General features: G+C 36.4%; 1 protein-coding gene across 1 annotated transcript; it reads left to right on the forward strand.

The window, feature by feature from the left end:
• Positions 1-1,272: 1,272 nt before the first annotated feature.
• Positions 1,273-22,468, forward strand: LOC103137825 (sodium- and chloride-dependent GABA transporter 2-like). Its single transcript, XM_007551772.2, has 14 exons — positions 1,273-1,513; positions 6,838-6,972; positions 7,043-7,183; positions 7,401-7,491; positions 9,599-9,731; positions 12,577-12,711; positions 12,974-13,077; positions 14,213-14,337; positions 14,628-14,740; positions 14,840-14,977; positions 15,596-15,698; positions 18,110-18,210; positions 18,297-18,467; positions 18,579-22,468. Exons 1-14 carry the CDS (start codon positions 1,339-1,341, stop codon positions 18,693-18,695), a joined length of 1,782 nt encoding a protein of 593 aa, XP_007551834.1. The 5' UTR covers positions 1,273-1,338; the 3' UTR covers positions 18,696-22,468.

Genomic DNA, 22,468 nt, shown 5'->3' on the forward strand with positions numbered 1-22,468 from the left:
AATAAAATAGAGATTGCCTCCCAAACTTTCACTCCAGTTTTGTTGAACATTGCTAAGTATATAGATTAAATGATTTTTAAGTCCATCACTGGTTAATATTCAGATGTTTGGCTGGAAGGGATAAAAGGCTCTTGTGGGAATGCTGAAAAACCCAAATTACCAGCCAACAAGCTGTAGCAGTGGCATAGTAGATTATTGTGCACTCAGGCAACGATCCTGAGGTCCCCCCTGCTGTGACTTTGAAATCCTGAGCTGAACAGAAGTAACCCTGGAGAGGAATGAATGACTGATTAAGACATCACATACTGCGACAACTCTATACTGAGAGGTGCAAGTAAAAAAACAAAACATTTTTTTTTATTTCTTTTGATTTATGTCTCCTGACATACAATGTCAGTTCATTACACTGACTTGTTCTGATGAACATCAGCAAAGTTCCTCATGTGCCAGGTGAATAACAATAATCAGATGTAGTTCTATCCCACAAAAATACCCAGATGTGAAAATTGCCTGTTTATAAAAACACTGTACAGCAGATCAGAAAAAAAACAAAAACAAAAAAAAAAAACACTGTTCACTCTACAGCAGGAAAGCATCCCTGAACTTTCAACCAGCCCTGTAGAAGGTCTGCTAATATCTTGCACAGGTCTAGTCAAAGTCTGGAATTAAATATAATTGAGGGTCTGTGGGAGGACTTCAAATTATATGTTCAAACATGCTCTCAATGCAATCTGACTGACTTTGAGATGTTATGAAAAAGAATTGGCCAAATGTTTCTGTCTCTGGATAAATAAAGTTGCTAGAGGCGCACCCCAAAAATATTTAGAGTCGCAAAGCAGGCATTTTCAAAAATTTACAATGAGTCACTTTCACCTGAATGATAATAATAATAAAAAAACATTATAATCAATCAAAATCCTTTGAAGTTTGTTTTTGCATCATGACAAACTGTGAAAAATCTAAGTGTTAGGAATACTTCTGCAAGGCTTTGTTTGTCCCCTCAGAGGCAGCGCATATTTATACATTGTTACTTAAATCTGACAAGCTTATCTGTGTGAATGGAGACGATGCCTAGGGTAAAACTGTGTGTTACTGTAATTACTAGTCATTCATCAGGTGTGAAAATACTCCTGTCAAAGTCATATAATCACATTTCTCACATGTCAGACTCACGTTTCTGTTTTGGGACACTGCTGCAGCACCATCTTGTGGCTCATGCATAACACAACCTTTACATTAGGTAACCATTTAGGTAAGCCCATAACACCAGCTCCCACAGCAAGGCAATCCAAAGACCCACACCAGTCCTCCCCAAAAGATCATTTCTCTCTCAGCAGGATGGCAGACACTCCTTGCAAACTGGGCCATTTCCCGGGAAAGAAAGCCTCACAGGCTGCTGAGGAGCGCGGCAAGTGGGAGACCAAAAAAGAGTTCATCTTGAGTGTGGCCGGTGCTATTATTGGACTTGGTAATGTGTGGAGATTTCCATATCTTTGCTACAAAAATGGTGGGGGTGAGTATTTTTACTAGTCTTCTTGGTGAGTGGAACTTAGCTGGATAGTCATGCAAAAAATAACTTTAAAAAAGTTGCTCACAAACAAATTTACAGGATTTGACAGGAAAGTTTTAACAGACTGACCTGTCATCATACTTTTTAACATACTTTTCACTTGACAGGTAAGTCATAAAAGACATTTAAGACACATTTTAAACTCGGTAGGTAATCATTTAACAAGAAAATTTTATAAAGTCATCTTCACAAAATTAGAATATGAGTTCTGATAAGCTTGTATCAGATTAAATGAATCCTTTTTAAAAGCAAGAATTTAACTTTTCACTAAGCTAGCTTGTTTTCATACCTATAAGCAAAAATATCATCATAATTCACATAAATGAAGCCTTTGAAACATTAGCTTTTGTGTAATTATGTAAAATTTATTTCACTTCGTGAATCAAGTTGATAACATAATTAAGTTGTCAATAATATTTTGGTAGCACTTTATTTGAAGGGGTGTGCAGACTGGAATGAGACTGTCATGAACATGACATAACACCCATCATGAATATGAAGGAGTCTTCATAAATGTTTATATTTGTCGTCATGAAGTGTCATACGGCAAATAACGACACCTTTAATGCAAAGGTGCACTAAAAGTTTCATAAAAAATGATCAACTTTGCATTATTCAGTAAATAATGAAACTTTTAATACATTTCTTTAAAACTTTAAAATCAATTAAGAATGTCAACTTTGCATTAAAAGTCTTACCAATATTTTGATGAAAGAATTTGACTTGCATAGAATATATGTAATTTGGGCATTTAAGTTAGACTATTACTGATCCCTTTTTTACTCACACAAGATATAAGCAAATATGAGTGGATTTTAATTTGATTTCAGTCCTGCATATGGTGGAATGTGGTTTTAGGTGAGGCCATGACCTCTAAACCAGAGTCAGCGTGTGTAGTATTTCAATCAGTACAAAGGTGAGTTTCTTTTGGAAGATGAAAACACTCATCATTTCCTTTTAATTTTGTTTGAATAAATTTAAAGCTCATCAAACAATTACCTCTCGTGTAAGGATTGCAACTGACATGCTGCATATCTAACCCAACATCTCTAGGTAAACCCGACATCTGTCATAAAGTTAACAGTTCAAGAGGTAATAAATTAGTTTTAATATCAGCATAATTGTCTGTTTGTAGAGTAAATTATTTGTAATGTAAATAGTTAACTTGTAAAATGCCTTATTGGACTGAATTGGCTTTATCTTTTTAAAAAATGCCCTGAGAGATATTTGCTGTAATTTGCCGCAATATAAAGAAGCTGAATTAAATTGTGGTGAGGCTGAAAGTCACTCTTGATGTTTTCATTCTGCAAACTAGACAAAACAGTATGCATTCAAAGACTGTGACCAAAACAGGATTGTATTTTCAACGGGTCTCCGCTTCCAGAGAGACAGACTTTTCTGTTGGTCTAATTGGGAAATTCTGAGTCTTTGCTGCTCCAAACATCCAAGTTTAGCTACTTATATCAATGTGTTGCATACCTCCCCTTGTAATGGGATCTCAGGGTTCTGCAGAGAGCATGCAGAGCAATAATAATATCCAAAGTTGCAACTCGAGATTGTGAAAAAAGTAAATGTTGGTAATCTTAGTGGAATTTGGGAGTTTTTCTTAAAGCTCAAAGCAGCTTGTTCGAGTGTTTAAATGTTTAAAAGTTATTGGAATTCATTATCTAGCCCTCCTAAGCTATTTGAACTGCTTAAGATCAGCCTGCGTTATGCAGCACTAACTGCAAACTGTCGATCAAACAGGACACTCTGTGTACACACGTTATTTTTCCAAAATATTCACCCATCTGCTTAAACACCCACTCCATACAAATGCAATCACAGCCTTTGATGCCTTATTGAATGGCATGAAGATAATCATTTCGATCAGCTCGTGCAGTGTCACGTAGCCACATTTCCAGAGTGAGAACACTAATATAAGTCTTCTTGGGTGCACTCCAAAGATACTCAGTGTTGCTGACTAAGATGGGGTCTCTGTGTTGGCCAACTCATGTGTGAAAATGATATCTCATGCCGACTGAAGAACCATTCAACGTTTAATCCTGATGAATCCTGACATTGTGCACTTGAAATTCGCTCATCCAATCAGGAACAAAACAGTATCGATGGAAAATTCCCTGATGATAACATTGTGCCTACATGCTTGTGCAGTAGCCACATTGGTGTAATGAAACTGATCGATTTCTGGATATAGTAACGCCTCCTAAATTTTCAGGTAGTCAAGCAGTGGCGCTGGACTCACCGCTGACATCAATTGAACTCCAGGAAGCTCAAATACATAACACTAGATTAGAACAGTACAAAACTGGGACCAAAGTAATGTGGATGTCCAGGAATTTGCTGTTTTCCATGCACTCCACCACTTTGTCTTGAAAGGTAAAAGGTGTGTACGCTGTTCTCCTGGTCCTCCTGCAGTTCACTATGACCTCCTTGGTCTTACTGGCCTTGAACTCCAGGTTGTTCAATGAACACTACTCATCATTTGTTATCAGACCCACTGCAGTGGAATCATCTGAAAAAGAATGTCCAATTAAACGACTCCAGGTCCAGATGGTTTTCCAGCAGAGAATTCTGGAATATTCTGGATCTAGCACAGATCAATTCTGCCAACATTCTCAAAAATGTGGTCTTGGAAATATTATACAGCTCCCCGACAGCATATATTAGGACAAATAATCCAACGTCTTTAAGCTTTTATCTTCAGAGGGGCAGCAAGAAGGGATGCCCACTCACCTCCTCACAATTCTGCATTACATTTGTGCATTACTTCATCTGTTAGATGGAATAACCTGAGTTGAACCAAGACTCTATTGGACATGAAGCACAAATTGATTTGGACCCCAATTTAGAGTTTTTACTTGCTAATTATCAGAAAACAATCTGTGGAGACAGAGTTATAACGTATTGATTTGGTCCCGCCGTTAAGTCCAGAGTGCTTTGTGTCAGTGTTGAGTTGAAAGAGTTTCAAATGGTCATTTATTTATTTATGGCGTTTGTCCATTCACTTGTCTGTATAGAGTATTTACAGTTCACAAAACAATACATTGGTGTCAAAGCCAGTGGTGGAGGTCTAAAAATCGATTGTTTTTTACATTATCTCCTCAGTTTTCACCTGTCTGCATTAGAATCTTAAAAATATTTCTATTTGATTTACAATCTCTTCATGTTTGTTATTTAGTTCCTATTGGATTCATACGGAAGATTTTTTATTCTCTTTTTTTTTTTACTATAACTTAAAGAATGTCCACCCAGAGCTGACCAAATTAGTTCATTAAAATTAAAAATATGTGAAGCTCTAAGTAAACAGTTCAAAACAGCTGATTGGAGTAAGGAGCCAATATACTGAATAGAGAAGTGTTAGCATACAAAATTTTTTTTTTTTTTAAGGAACCTTTCAAATTATGTTTACTTTTGGACACAATATACATTTCTTGTGAATTGTGAGGCAGTATATTTGCCGGACAATATTGCACACAGCTGCCTCCTGCAATCCGTTCCACGGTTGCAGCGAGAGCAAAGCCTGGTCTGTCAGGGTGAGATTTTGCCCCCGGACTCCTAAGGTTTAGACCAGAAGACTTTGTGTTTGCAGAGTCAGCCGCTGCCCCCACCACGTTTGACTCACTTCAAAATTAGACCTGCAGGTCAGGCAGTGGAGCCCAGCCTGAGGTAAAGAATTTAAACACGCAAAGTTAAAGTATATTGCAGCTTTATCTCCACGTACCATAGAAAGAAAATGTATATATTATTTTTAAAGATAAAGATGTTATCTGAAAGCAATTACTTTGTTTCTATAGATTAATAAAATAAACCTACACTTGTTGGAAATAAAATGCATAGGCCAATGTTTTACATTTCTGTTTGTCATGGTTTATTTCAGTGAGCCATGTTATGGCACAATAAGAAAATCGCCTTGGGACTAACCTGGCAGTGCTCTAGCCTGTAGAGGCTGTAGCGTAGTTTTTCGCATGTGATGTGGATTTTATTACACCAGCTAGAAGAAGCACGCCCTTACATTAATTTTGCAAGTAGATAAGGATAAGGATTGCAGGCGTGTGTGGATCTCTGCCCTGGCCACATGCGGAGAGGTGAAAAACATTTCTGTTTTTAATCTGAATATTACAATGTAAACGAGGTGAAATGAGGCGAGGCCAATAAACACTTTTCTCCAAAAAACATAAGCTGTTTTGTATTATGCTTAGCATAGCGTGCCCCACCCCAACATGTAACCATCAACATTCAGTTACATTTTATCTCATATTTAGATTTTGAATAGTACTTTTAACAAAAAAAAAAAAAAAAATAAGATGCATTCTCATTTTCTTCATGGTCTTAAAGGTTTAGTGACAAAAAGAATTTTAGAAATCTTCGATGCCAAAAATTACCGTGAGATACTTCTGAAAAATAGTCAAAATAATTTGACCCGCTGGTTTTTCCTTTTGCACATGCCTTCAGTAGCTTGTCAGACTTATTTATTGGCTGAATTTCAATTTCTGTTTTCATACGCAAGCAGGGTTTTCCACGTATGCCTTATCTTTTTGAGATAAAGCATTTTAATAATTTTGATTAACTATGTGGCACAGAATTTTCCTGACGCATTATTTTGTCTATTCGCAGATGACAAGATTGTTTATGCTGCAGAGTATTAAAAATTAATCATTGGCTTCATCAGGGTTTTGTTGTTAGTTTAATAATTATAACTATGTGGGATGCAATTTTACTCCTAAACTGCATCAAAAAATGTAATTGACTATAACTGTGTACTTAACATACAGAGTACAAATAACTCCATACAGTGTTATAAAAGTTAGCTAATTATTTAACTGCTATACATTCAAGAATGCTGAGTTGAGATATAAAAGATTGATTTTCTGCTCCTCTGAAAACAGCCAGACATGTAGAAGATCAATGACTAAATTTAGAAATTTCCCCCTAAAAACAAAAGCTACATATAGCACACGCTGATTAAAATGGGTTATTTTTATATAACACATAGACAGCTATGAATTACAAAACAACTGACACGAGTTCTGCATTAAAACATTGTTTCAACTGAGACTATTATAAGTTTTGAAAAATGTGTTAGACTGACATCCAGAAAACTTGACATTGTCTCTGTTGAGCAAGAGCAAAGTTTATGTATGTTGTGTGATCAACGCTTAGTTTTGTCTGCAGACACACCACAGGCCGCTGCGTTCATTTCAAAACTTAAGTACAGATATTGATGGTGTAATTCAAAGTGTTACAAAGTCTCATGTCACTTGCAGGCGCATTCTTCATCCCTTACTTCCTCTTCCTCATCACCTGCGGCGTTCCTCTGTTTGTCCTGGAAACATCACTGGGCCAGTACACCAGTCAGGGAGGAATCATGTGCTGGAGGAAGATCTGCCCCTTGTTTGAAGGTAAGTAACCTGCCAGATCATGTATAAAATTAAGACTAGAAATCTAATAAAAATGATTTGTTACTCCCAGGTATGGGATATGCCAGCCAGATTATCATTTTCTATGGAAACATCAGCTATGTTGTGATCTTAGCGTGGGCATTCCTCTACCTCTTCTCCTCGTTCTCTGGAAATCTGCCGTGGGCCAACTGCAATAACACATGGAATACAGGTACATCATTTTAATTAAGCAAAGAACTACCCCCATGTTCCTCCTTAAAAGTAAGTGACTTTATTACTTCACGATTATCTACAAAACTATTTTATTCCATTGCATAAAAGGATAACGGCGTTTTACAGGAAGTTTAAACTAAACTGAATCCACATCTCATGTTGCAAAATCGATAATGATAAGCCTACATGTTTAACAAAGATCTGATATATTTCAGATCGTTGTGTGGAAATAAACAACTATAATACCACTGCTAACTGGACCTCATCTGTGAATGCGTCTTCGTCATCTGTTATAGAGTTTTGGCAGTAAGTGTTTATGAATATGGGACTAATTTTAAGTTGAAATTAGTCACAGATCAACAGTGATTTGAAGGCGATGGACAACAACAACCTCCATCTTTCACTGGACGACCGCGTGAGCTCCCTGTGATCCTGAACAGGACATGGAGGGTTTGGAAGATGGATGGATGGATGGATGGATGGATGGATGGATGGATGGATGGATGGATGGATGGATGGATGGATGGATGGATGGATGTGGGTCTCCACAGGAACAATATTTATGAACTTTGCAGTGCTGCACATTTCCATTTGAGGGTTATCTCCCTAGAAGTAATTGATTATTTATTATAAATACAGCAGTGATTAGTCTTAATTTTGACGTAAAACTTCATTTAGTTTTAATCACAGACTTTCAATAGAATTTAGTATAATTTCAGTCACCCGTTTGACATCTGCACTGATTTCAGTTTAGTCACATTTACTCAGCTAAATCTTACAATAACTAATAAGTCATAGAGGAAACCTTTTTGGAAAGCCTCTTGGGAAAATAACTTTTTTACAGATTGGTGAAAAAGCTTTTGTTGAATCTTCACTGTCAGTTCTCAAGGGCTGGTGCTCTGCATATGTGTCGCTGCTCCAGCTTTAATAAACATGATCCAAATGAAACAACTAAGACTGGACTTATTTAAGGTGAAACAGAAACAAGGCTGATATAATTAGAACGAGAGTAACAAATCCAAACACAGATTACCAGTGAACAAAACTACAGACCCAGATCTTGACCACAGTAAGGTAAAATATGAAGCTAATTGGTTGCAAATAATTTTCAAAGATATTTACTCAAAGAAATGTTTTCATGCATGGGATTCATTTCTGTGCAATGTCACCTTTTCTCTTTTCAATCAGCTTTACATGAGTGAAATTTTTCACCTGATTGTTTGGGTAAAAGAAAAACTGATCTTCAAATTATTCCCATTGTCCCCTTGCTGTTGGATGCCAACTTTATTTATAAAGCCACACATGCCATGTGTCACTTTTTCTTCCACTTTACAGTTTTGCACTCATTTGTGTTGGTCTTTCACATAAAATTCCTATGAAACAAATTTGAGTTTGTGTTTTTTGCACAACACAGTACGATGAAAGACCTTGTAGCTTATTTTACCAGGTCATGATCAACAGCAGTATGTGCATCACATTGGACCATTAAAAGATCATGGACCAAGACTAACCACAGTTTAATAAATAAACATGTCTAGCTAGATAGAAGTAACACAAAACTATGATTAAATATAACTAACACAAATAATCTGGTTATAACAACAACAGATGTTATTTACTTCTAAGTTGCTAACTTAGAAGTAAGTATAATTAAACCCTTTTCTCCATATGAAAACACCATGAAACTAAACTTAACAATTTAGTTCCACATCATATTGCAAGATAAAGACAGCTTTCACATTTGTCACTTTTATCTTTTTCTGAAATCAAATCATCTGACTTGAGAACTTTTACAAAAGTTAACTTGATGTAGCTTAGATCCACAACAATCCTGCTGATTTGGGGTCATTATGCATGTTTAATTACTTTACTACCGTCCCCCTGCAGAGAGAAACAGCAAAGCTGTCTGGCTTATAATCCATTAATATTCCCCTTTAGACAAATAAACAAAGTCTTCATTTGCTCTTGTTGCAGCTGTAAGAGTGATATTATTTTTCCTTGTCACCAATTAGGATTCGTGCATCTAAAAAACACCAAAAACTGACACAATCAACAAGCATATTTGAAAACTATCAAGCTAAGATATAAAACATTCTTGTAGTTGTCATCAAAGAAATGGAAACAAAATCGTCCATCAATGCAACTTGCCTCTAATCGCAACTAGACACCCAATAATCTGATTCAGATAATTCAGATATAAGAGCTAAAATAAAATGAGTAAAAAAAAAAATAAAAAAAAGTAAACATAACGTATTTAAAAAGATTGCCTTTAAAATGTTTACCAGAGGAAGCTTTTATTGTTTGATCTTGTACATTTCCTTTGCAAAGTAATGTTTCTAGATTATGTTGAGTTGAGTCTGCATGCATCTGTAAATATTTGTTTATCAATAATGACCTCACGTGCTTTTTGCAGGCGACGGGTGTTAAACATTTCCACGGGCATAGAGGCAATCGGAAACATTCGCTGGGACCTTTCATTGTGCCTTTTTCTGTCCTGGGTCATCTGCTACTTCTGCGTATGGAAGGGAGTGAGATCCACAGGGAAGGTAAGACTGAAATAAATGAATGTGCATCATGTGGGACGCAGGTTTAATCTGAATGGACACCTTTCATTCAGACAGAAGATAATGGAATGATATTTTAAGTGTCATCACTTCTCACAATTAATCTGAAGGATGAATACTTCGTTTTGAAGGCGCTAACCAGTACCTACTAACTACAGATTACCGAAAACAAAACAACAACAAAAAAATCTAAAATAAACAAACTTACAAACTTTTGGACCAAAGAGGTTCTTGGACAACTAAACTCCTCCCCCCATTTTGTATTTATGCATGGGCATTTAATCTTTTCCATTAACAGTTGTTTTCTCTTGGATAAGTATTTTTATAAATCATGGAAAAAGATGGTAATGAAGTGGAATGATTTAGTTCACCGTGTACCCATTCATTATAATTATTTAGAATGTGAAAGTGTTTGGAGCTCAAATTGAAGTTAAAGGTAGTTTGGCACATTATCACCCAGAATGCAACACACAGAGCAGAGCTACTGGAATGTAAAAAGAAAATGTGGAAAAATGTACAATTTCCTTCAAGGAGGCACTGGTATGTGTTGATCTATCACATAACATTTTTGTCACTTATCGAAGGAGGTACACAAGTTTAGAAGAACATTTCTGAATTATTTTAATTATTCAAAGGCACAGCTGCCAAGTTTACTTCATAAAATCAAAAGGTTGTAAATGTTTGGAGCAGCTACCCTCCTATGCTTGTCTGTTTTCACTGTTTTCACAGGAGTAACAAACCCTAAAAACTTTGCTAAAATCTAAGGTCTTTTTTTTTTTTTTTACAAAGACTGTGGACATCTTGGACTTATACTAGAATGACTAAGGTATAATTAGCCATTATTTGAAACAGATGCATGTAAGGGTTTTGTTACAAAGGAAAGTTTTAAGACTAACAGTTGAATTACTGAAAACCGGCTCCAGTGGAGACAAGTGAAATAGCTTGGGGCTCTGTCTCCGGTCTCCTCTTACAACCATTTGCCACCAAAAATAAGTGCATGCTGGGAGTTAAGAGCTCCATTAGGATAACTGAGTGATTAAGATATAATTATACTGGAATTTAGCGCCTGTCTAGTTAATTCCCATCAACACAGAATTTGTTTCTCTGTCTTAACTTGAGACAAAAGAGCCCTTTTGAGTGTTCAAGTAAATGACGGCTGTTCTGGAGACAAAAGGAATATAAACAATTCTCACAAGAATACTGCAGTCAATAAAAACATTGAGAGAAACTACAGCTAGCTTATTTTTAAAGGCTCTATTATGAAGATCAGGCAGACATTGATCTTCAAAAATAACCAAACTCGACCCAGTAGAAAGTTTACGGACGGTGCCTAGTTCAAAAGCTAGGCGTGAGATGAGAATCCAGTCATTTAAATTATCGCTACAATTTCTGATAAGAAGCCAAACTGATGAACAAATCATGTTGGTGGATGCAAAAACCATGTGACTGAAGTGTAAAGTCCATAGAGCTATTTCTTCAAATATTTGTGAAGGTGTGCATATATTTGAGTCTGTATGCATGTTTCATGTTGCAAATGATACAATCTCAATACATTTTTCATGAAAAATATGAGCTTTCCTTTCTGTTGTTTACACAGGACAATTACATTTGAACAGATCAAATCTGTAGTCACTGAAGAATGATGCAGACCAGGTTTAACCAACCATTTCCACATATGTTTAAGTTAAACGTGGCTCTAATGCAAAATAAACAGGTAGATGGTAGATTAGATATGCATCTAAATCATTCACAACAAACCAGCAAATAGCATCCAGATTAGGCTTATTTGACCAAAGTAACATAATATTTGTGGCTTTTCACAATACAATTGAGACTTCACGCCTATTATCTATGTTTTTATCTTATTTTTTTACCAACAAACAAAGCTTCTTATGCATAAATATAAAAACAATGTGAATGTATTGAAAATGTAATACTGTCTGCCACCTTCTGTTGGAATGTATAAGTTAGAAATCCGCCGGTTATTTATTTTTTTCCAGCCTCGACCGTCGGCACAGACATCTCAGGCTGTATTCATGTAACCTCGGCTCAAAACACCAAACTTGCACCACACACTAGTTTGCTGCAGTAATGGAAGACAGATTTAGCAGAAGTCCACGGCAGCGCTGGAATTTAACTTCATGCCATCTTATTACATAATTTGTACCTCATGGACTGAATTGTGATGGTGGAAATTTCCTTCAAATAAAACTTCGGTCTTGTGAACATGTGCAGGAAGGGAGCAAAGACAGCACTTGTCCTTCTGGATGTTTCCCCGTAGGTTGGAAGTAAAACCATAAGCTACTACTCTCACGTGTCTGCGACCCAACGGATTAGCAAATCCTAAAGAATGTTGTTGGAAGAACACGAAGTGGAAATGGTGACCGGCATCTCGATGAGCTAGTTTGTGTTTGTGTTTGTGACACAAAAGTTACCTACAGTGGCTTGACTCAGACCCAACAGTGTTTTTCCTCAATGCCTGTGGATCAAATTACATTAGTTGACACTTGAACTCCTAGAGATCATTGGCGCCTCTGAGGTAACCTGAGGCTAATTCTTCTGTCACACATGAATAGATGAGTTTTGTAATGCTCAAAGAGGGGGTGTGTAAATAGAAAATAAAAACAGTGGGAGTTTTGTAATTAATCCAACATTTGACATCTGCTGACTTGTTGGATAACGTGTTGTCTCATCAGTTTAGAAACCGTATTTATGAATTTCCAAGCTGCCAAACGTGTGAAATTTCAAAATTTGGTGGTTGCCTCTGATTGCATTCACTTATTACAAATGCTTTTAGGGTTCCTTTCTTTGTTTGTTTTTTATGCAGGCTACATACTTCACTGCCACATTCCCTTTTGTTTTATTGGTGGTGCTGTTCTTCAGAGGAATGACACTTCCTGGAGCTTTCCACGGTATCAAATACTACCTATACCCGGACCCTTCACGACTCGCTGACCCACAGGTACAAACAGATCTACTGTTTAGAAAATAACCAGAAATTTTGTAGTCATGGGGCTTTATTTTAGTTTTTTATTATTTGCCTGTTTTAATTGAATTTCTGTATAAAGCCAAGATTGACACTAAACATCCACATGTCAAAATATGTCAGGAAAAACACAAAGGCTGTCGCCGTGTCCTAAATTTTGACATGGCTGTGCATCTAATATTTTTGCATGAGTAAAAATGTTACATTATTAAAAGTCTTTTATTTTTGACTTCTTTAGGTCTGGATGGATGCTGGAACACAAATATTTTATTCCTATGCCATTTGCTTGGGGTACATGACCACATTTGGAAGCTACAACAAATACAACAACAACTGTTACAGGTGAGGACATGATGGACGTATTATTTTACATAAGTAAACAGCTTTTATTTCAAAATAAAAGTTTGACGTTATTTTAATTAAATTCTCTATATAAAAAGATCCAAGCTGCTCGTTGTATTTCAAAACATTTCTGTTCAAATTCTTGATGCTTCATTGAACAGAACTTTTATGTTTTATGATTTTCTTGACTTGGAATCACGTACAATATATATTGTGTGTGTGTGTTTTTTTTTCTTTTTTTCCTTAGACACATTAGTTTTATCACCCCATATTGTAATGCTTTCCTCTGCTGCTATATTTTTTCTGGGAAGGGCATACACACATAGGAGTTTTTGTATGAGAATTCCTCCAGAACATTTGTGAGGTCAGACACTGATGCTGGACGTGATGGCCTCGCTGCCAGTCTCATCTCTAATTCATCTCAACAGTGTTCTGTAATGTTGAGGTCAAGACTCCAGACAGACAATCAAGTTCCTCCACACTAAATTTGTTATTTCGCCTCCTAATAGACTTCGTTTTGTCCTCCATACGCAGTGATATTGGAACAGTCCAAAATATATATTTTTTTGTAAGAGTTTCTTTCACCGGAACTAAGAGCCAAGCCCAACTCATAAACAACCTCCATCATGGTTTTAATATCATAAATATTGTTTCACAAATGTTTATGTTTTTTTAAACATGTGGCCATAGATGGGATTGTAACACCTGAATTCAATGTATGGAGAGGAAAAAGTGTCTGAAAGATTCGCTAGTTTACCATCAAGAGATTATTTATTTAGCTTACTATTTATTGCTGTAATTAATTAAAATGGTATGTAAAATGATCAAACTGAGAACCAATAGTTATTACTATTGGTTCTCAGTTTGATCATTTTACATACCATTTTAAAATAATACTGGCACCAAAGTCATAGTCATAACTGGGCAGCAAATATGGGTGTATGCTCTAAACACACATTAGTTAGTTTTTAGCTAGCTTCTGCACCAGCTAACTAAAAATAACAGGTCGATCAATTCAACGAGACAAAAAGAGTTTTACTTAGTATTCTCTGCACGATAATAAGTCATCCCAATTGTTTACTTCTGTGAAGATGTCTGTACAGCAAATAATTAAAATATCTCATCTGGTTTGCAGAGACTCTTTCTATCTTTGCTTGCTGAACAGTGGAACCAGCATAGTGTCTGGATTTGCAATTTTCTCCGTTCTGGGCTACATGTCAGCAAAGCAGGGAATTGACATTTCTGCAGTTGCTGAATCAGGTACAGAAGCTCCAGGCCAGCATGAATGTCTGTAAACTGCCTCTTCTTTTCTCCAGGAATTGACTTTGTTTTCCTTTTAAATGACAAGATAATTGATAAAAGAGCCGCTGGATGTTTATAAGTTATTTGTTACTACATTTAATTTAGTACATTGTAGATATGACCATGACTTTGGACAGCAGTCTACCAATAGTGTGCTGTATGAGTGATGTGTTGTTTATTAGCAGCAACCATCTCATATGACTAAAGTTCTGGCAACTTGCATGACTTCCTTTGTGTATTTTCTGCAGGTCCTGGACTCGTCTTCATTGTCTATCCTCAAGCAGTAACTCTTCTGCCGTGGCCTCAGGTCTGGTCTGTGTGCTTCTTCTTCATGATCATCTTATTGGGAATTGATGGACAGGTCAGCATAATTATTTATTTTATAACAACTTTAAGCTTTGTTCTAAGTTTTGCTCTTGCAGTGTCTGGATTAAGCTCCCATTATGTTGCTTCATTGCAGTTTGCAGGGCTTGAAAGCAACATGACGTCTTTAACGGATCTTTACCCTTCCTACCTCCGAAAAGGATACCGCAGGGAGCTTCTTCTGTTGCTGCTCTGTACTGTTAGCTCTTTGTTTGGCTTGTTTATGGTCACGGAGGTGAGTTGTTGGACGTCATTTTAAAGATGCACAATAAATCCACAATAATTATGGCTGTAAGGCTTAGTTCACATAATCTTTGTTCCATCTGATGCGATGGATTTGATCGGCTCTCAGGACATCAGAAAAGAAAACGCCATGCAGTCTGTGATAAAGTTGAAGCTCGAGCGTCATTGGACCTTCACAGAGGACAATGATCCAACGCTTTATTTAAAAATACATCCTGGATACTACAGAGAATGATTTTGCCTGACTTCAACTTTACCAAAAAGTTAAAGTCAGGCAAGTTAGATGCAGAAAAACACTGACATTAGGCTCAGACTTCTTAAAAACTGTCATAACACTCAAAGGATTCTCTCCCGTGTAGAAAACATGCTCTCCATAAAAATGTTGAATAGTTTTAAAACTGTTAGTAAAAAAAAACAGCATTTTATGTTTAACTTGGTGAAACCACGTGTAACACTAAAACCATTATTCTTTTTTTAATTTGTTTATCGCAAACAACTGCTTTACGATTTTTTTAGTTGCAGCTGTAACTGTTAAAACTCGTTTCACAAACTGGTAAAAAAAATAAAAAAAAAAGCACTAAACAACAATTGTTGTTTGTCTTAACTTTAGGCTGGTGCATACATTCTGCAGATCTTTGATCATTATGTTTGCAGCGGCCCAACTCTCCTTCTAATGGCAATCTTCCAGTCAGTGATCATCGGATGGATTTATGGTAAGGCAGGTTTTTGTTTAATTAAGTTGCAGTAACATTTAGACTCTCTCTCAAAATGTCTTGTAAAAGACAACATGCAATTTTTAAAGACAATTTAACTTTAATGATCTCTGTCCCAGTTGGTTAAGTGGCCTTGCAAAACCAGTCTGGCTGTCAATGACAAATCTGTTTCAACTTGCTTTAATGTCGATGCAGGGTAAGCATTTGCAGTCTGGCCTGTCACGTGGTCCTAAGGGGCACATCGTGGATCCTCTTACTCTAACATCTGTTTTCCTTCCTTTTTGTTGAAACTCTCTTCTCAACCTGCTGCTCTAAACACAATTTTGGTTAACTAAGCCCTCTCAGATGACATATAGAACAACAATTTAGTCTGTTGTGTTTTAGCTCTCTTTGCATACAGCTAAATCTCTAGTAAATCTCATTAAATTAGTTTTCCTTAACACACATTTGTGACTGAAACTTTATATAACCAAAGACACTGAAATGTGTCTTCAACCTTCTCAGCAGATGTGGATTATTGGCACATTTTATGCAAGTTAATTCCCAACTTTAGACATGGCTGAATGTCACTCTCTCTTTTAAACAGTGCTTTCCAAATGTAATCATAACCCTTGAGATTTTCTACAGTTGGTCCTTTGGCAAATTTCAAAATGATATATTGAGATTTTATGTGACGAACACCCTAAGTAAGCTATGTTTGTTAGGTGGAAGAAGAAGAGCACATGGGTGTCTGAGTTTTATTTTATTTTTGCGTAAAACAAAGCTGAAAGTCATTTAAGGTTTTTCTCTACCAGCCTTGCTCATCTAGACTGATGCAGGTTAATCAGGTCACCCAACTTTCTCTGCTAATGCAGAGTTGCATCTCTGCAGAAGAAAACTATTCCCACCTCCTGGGTGTTCAAGTTTGTCATTCTCTGCTGTTTCCCCTACATAACCTTTGACAAAAAACAATTCTGGAACTTAAGCTGATCAAAGTTTATGAGAAATGGGTGAAGCTAATTACAGAGCAGTCCAAGGAGAAAACCTGTTAGCAGCTGTATGATTGAGACTGGGCAGAATTTCACCTTCCAGCAAGACAATGAAACTAAATACCAGAACTACGACGGACTGACTTATTTCAGAGTATATCTATTTATTAGAGTGGCCCAGTGTCTATGTCAAAGCATAGATATAAAACCCAACTCAGAAACAGTGACAAGACTTGAAATGTCGCTGAAACTATTCATTCAATCTGACTGAGCTTTAATGAAGTTTTGGACAAAAATGGGCAAAATTTCTGTCTATAGATGTGCAAAGTTGACACGCCCCCAAATGGCTTGTGGCTATAATTCCAATCAAAAGTCCTTCTTAGCAGTGTTTCAGTTGGGTTTCATGCAAATTCACGTGTTTCAGGATTTTATTTGTGCGGAAAACTGAAACCACTTTGCGGTTCCACAACATTTTAACCTGTCACAAAGAATGCTTGAAAAATACAATAAAGTTTGTGGTTATAAGAAGACAAAATGTCAAAAGGTTTAATTGGTGTGCATACTTTTACAAAACACTGATTAGGCTATCTGATTGGACTGCATTGAAGTTAAATTATTATGATTTAAATTGAAATAGGGTTGGATTCACGTTTACAGTTGAATAATGAATTAGACCAGTGTGTTTTGTAAAATGTCTTGAGTTGTTATGTAAAAATGAGCAAACTAAGATAAAAAGCATTGGAGCTGTTAAAAATGAGCTTGTTGCCATGTAAGCTGTATTTTTAAGGAATTAACGATTTTGCCTAGTTTACAAAGAACTGAATGAAACACAAAACTGCACACTGAGCTGCGGATGATTAATAGATCACAAAAAGTCTCTAATAAACTATTCATACAAGTATGAACTTGAGTTTTTCTCCTTCTGTAACTGCATTCGCATTGTTGAGCGCTATCATCGCCACTGTATAATAGTATTTAAGTAGATGCATTCACTGACATCAAAAAGTTCAGATTTTTCAGTTTTTGTTTGGCGAATGAGTAGTCAAACCGAAAATCGCCTAATTTCAGTCACCTGACGAATTCTTAGTGTCTCTTTGGGTTCAAACTATTTGCTTTATAGTTTCAAAATGAAAGTGGGATCGACACAGTGGAGTTTGGGTGGGTATATACCCAACCCAAACTCCACTTTTTTGTACACCTTTGGTCTACAAAAAAGACCAAAGGTGTATGCCAAAAAAACATTCGGTCTGAGTTCCTTCATGTCTGCCACACCACATCACACAATGACATGCACTTGCTTGGCTTGAGTACCTTAAGTGGTTGATTTATAGATGAGCTTCTACAAGCTATTTTTTATTTTTGTAGATGAGCTTTTGTCAGATGGTGTGCAGCCTTTGCACACTTTTTTTCTTTTAGTAAAACGACATATTTTTGTTGTTCTAGGTGCTGGACGCTTTAGTGACAACATCGAAGACATGATTGGTTACAAACCTCTGCCCCTGTTCAAGTACTGCTGGCTCTACATCACCCCTCTTGTTTGCAGTGTAAGAGGCCAAATAGTTATAATCTGTATGGTTAAACTTTCACTTTGATTCAAACAATTTACTTTTAATTTTCTCTTCCTCTTAAGGCAACTCTTGTATTTTTGCTCCTGAGATACACGCCAATGAAGTTCAACAACACCTATGTGTATCCCTGGTGGACTTACTGGATTGGCTGGTTTCTGGCCATGTCGTCGCTGTCCATGATCCCAATTATCATGATCTTCAAACTGGCCAAAGAAAAAGGCTCTCTCTGGCAGGTCAGTAGATGATAAAGCATTCAAAAGATTTCAACATTGATGAAGTCTGTTATTTAGTGTATGCCTGGAAGTACTGGGGAGAATTTATCACATTATTTATATTTTCCTCAGCGACTTAAGAAAACCTCCAAGCCTGCAGATGACCTTCCAGGAATGGCGAAAGACATGCAAAGCATCGACGCATTGTTGCATGTTCAGAACAAGGAACAAAATGACTCTGTGCTATGAAACGTAACTGTTTTATATTTTCCTTAAGTACAACACATTAGCTCATAGAATAGAAACAGCGTCTGTATTCTTACTATATGATTTGCTACTCTTGTCATATTTTCTTCACATGCTTCTGAGACATTGTCTTCTTTTATGAGAGGGTGTGAAGCAATCTCCCAACAACAATAACGTAATTGTTCCCAGAAAACCAGACCTGGAATAAGAGTGTGAAGATAAACATATAGAGACCACAATACGTAACGCCCACACCTAACTATAACTGCTTGCTGTCTTGCTCAGGCATTTTGGATAAATGAGGCTTAATTACATTGACGTGCACATTGGGGGGGGAGAGAAGGAACTGCAAAAATTCATCAAAAATATGGCAGTATAGCACCTTCTTGCAGAGCTGTGAGGGTGTGATCACAATGTGTTCGTATTGCAGAATGCAGCTATTGTAAAAAAATAGGTTTTGTCTCATTTGTTCGCATTAAATTCTCCTTTTCCAGGATGTAAAATTTGAATGTTGAGTTTACAGACTGTAGGAATTATAAATTAGAGTACACTCCATAAATTAGAGTATTTGTTTTATAAATAACACAAAACCCAAAGACACATTTGTAAGAAAAGTTATTTTGTTAGTTGAGAGAGTGGACCCATGAAAAACTTTTCAAATCCTGCTTTGGCCAAACAGCTTTTGGAGGAGGCAGTGTGATAGTTTTTCATATTTTTATTTCTGCTTCTCAGCCAACAAATATATTTTTTTATTTCAAATGTGTTGTTTAAAACAAAATAAACAAGTTTAAATGGGATACAATTTAGAAAAATTGTTACAAGAATGAAATAATTGACAAATTGTCTTAATTTTGAGGTTAGTTTGTATTGCGGAGGTTCAGTTAAAATATGTGGTGTTTGTTATTTTAGAAATATTTCTTTTTAAAATCAGTTAATTTGTATTTAGTATTAAATAAATAAAGTAGAACTTATTTAAATAAATAATTAAATGAAATTAAGACACTTTCGATATGTGGAACCTCACACCACTTTGTCAAAGGAAACGTTTTTGTCACATAGAAATTCCCCTTTGATGTCTGCGAACTGTAAAGAGGCAAATATGTATGAATATAAAGGACCAAAAACTGTTTCACTTTTCAAAAGCTTAAACAAACTCCACATTTTTAAATGTTAAACCAACAGTATAACTGAGACACTGCAACCTAAGCAAAGACTGTCAACTAGAGACTGTGCTGATACCAACTATTTGCATTGCATTCCACATTCACAGCAGGAGCTAAATGGCAACCGATGTTTGCTTGGCACTAAATCTTTCCGCTTTCACAAGAAGCCAAAAACTCAGTTTCAGTTTAAACTTGACAGCTCTTTGCTTTAGGGGCTGAACTGTGTGGAAATTCTTCAATATTGCTTTACCGCTCAACGCAGGTTTCTGTTTTGGTGGGTAACCTCTGTACAGACCATCAGTGTGGGATTGTTCATGAGACGTGACGGAAGTTTATCTCTATTTTCTATTTTATTTTAACCAGCTACAGCAGCAGATTGTTATACCCTATTCAAGCTTTTACTTTGTGTTTTGGTTGCATACTGCATAATGTATATGCAGCTTTAAGTAAATACCTCTCCATCCTTCCTGTCTTTATGGGACTGATAATTTAGCAGACGTGATGCAAACTGCAGCTGTAAGCCACGATGTCACTGATGTTTGGACTTGTTGAATATTTTAGAGGCATGAGGGTCAGAACATTGAGTCCATACATATCAGACATACTCCGCTTTTGCAGCAATGACCCAATGATAATGATGCATAAATACATACTGCTTAGAGTGACGGGCGGCAACGAAAAACGAGGCTAACCTATTTCTGATTAATTTAGGTAACGCACAGGGCAATGAACTTAAAGCACAAGATGTTTGAACTTTCATAAAGTGTAGAAAAAACAAACAAATGTGGCCTCATAAAAAGGTTTTGATTTTTACATTATGAGCTTCTCTATGATGTAATTTGTTCACAGTAATGATTCATCAGGATGATGCAGTTTGGTTTTGGGCTGCAACCCGCTACTATATATGTTGCACATGCAATTTTATGTTAAGGTATGCAAACATTATGTCTACAGTCATGAAGATATACTACCCTCAGAATGTGGAATGCTTGAAGTAGACGCTACAATGAGGGAGACTGACCTATTTTCTGATTAATTTAGCTAAAAATTATTTGACTACCTGGAAGGACTCAGATATTATGTATAGGGCATTGAACTTATGATGTAATATGGGTTTGGACAGCAGTCTACCAAAAGCATGTTATATATGTGATCTAAGTAACCCTCGCCTTAACATGCTAAGTGCTGACCCCCAATTTATTTGTACAGCACATTAAAGGAACAAGGCAACCTGCATTGCTTTTTGATAGGTACTTTTTCTCGAACCTATATTAAAGAACCACAGACAACATATATGAATTTTAAGGCAAAGCTTTTGCAAAAGGAGAAATCTCCGCCAACCGCCTCTCCAGGCCGTTCACAGAGAGTTCTGGTCTGCCTCCGCGTGAGCCCCTGTTTTATTGTCAAAGCAGAACAGCCAGAAAAAACAACAGAGGTCGTAAAACATTTAACCTAAACAAACCAGCAACTCAGTTCCAGGTGTGATATCTGATCTACGATCTGAGCCCAGTTCAGCTCTAGGTCAAACTATACAAGAGACAAAATACGACTGCTCACAGGCAGTTAGGAGGTATTCTAATTGATAAGAATTTAGGGTCTTGGAAACACAGAGTTAACTGTTTCACATGAAGATGAAACAGACTGTCCTGACCTCCAGGTCAGTACATAACATTAGACCGAATATGAACTAAAGTAATAACAAATTGATAATACCAAAAATCTCTATCATTTTTGTTTCCACTCTGCAGTAATTACGCACTCGTTAGCCAATGAGAGCCTTTAAGGTGCCTTTGTTGAATGTTATATCATGTTTGATGTTCCAAAAAGAGTCGGTATGTGGATCTTTGCATAGTATGTGCCTTACTGACAATCAGGCATTGTAGCATCTTCACGGGTGTATTAGAAGAAATGTTTTGGAGATGTCTAGCAGTGACACAAACCCCATACCGATGTTTACCAACACAAAGAAAATCCAAATAACGGTGATGATACAGCACACATCAGTACTCAGTGCAAATGCATATAGCTTTACAGTAACTTTATCTCTTAATGTACAGGAAGGGCATAAAAGCTGTTTTATATTGTGGTAGTATCACTAGTATTTACGTCACTATGCTGAAATGTGTAAAGAGAAACATTCAAAGTCAAAGCTAATTAGGTTTTTCAGGAAGACGCAATTCTGAACTTAGATTTGGGAAGAAAATATATTTTTAAAGACTTTGTGGTGCTAAATTTGTGTATTACATTTGAGTAGAGCCATATCAGGCATTTTATTCTGATTGTGGCCAGACCAAACTGTTATGGTGTGATTTTTATCCATTGGCAGGCAAGACAATATGCTATAAGGACATTTTGGACCAATGCTAATTTGATGTGACTACTTACAAGGGTTTTTATCTGACTTTTTTTTTTTTTTACATGAGATATACATATTTTATGCACTATATGAACCAAGTAAACATGTTTTATGACTTTTGAAAAGCTACAAAATAACTTTTACAGAGCCTTATATCTTTTTTGGTACAAAGTATTTTTTTTTACTTTAATAAAGCCTTTTCTCTGTGAGTATGGCTGTAAAGTTGTACAATAAAATACTTTCTGGGGTAAAATACA

Source organism: Poecilia formosa, unplaced genomic scaffold, assembly GCF_000485575.1.
Source record: "Poecilia formosa unplaced genomic scaffold, Poecilia_formosa-5.1.2 Scaffold2, whole genome shotgun sequence".
NCBI classification, from domain to species: Eukaryota; Metazoa; Chordata; class Actinopteri; order Cyprinodontiformes; family Poeciliidae; genus Poecilia; species Poecilia formosa.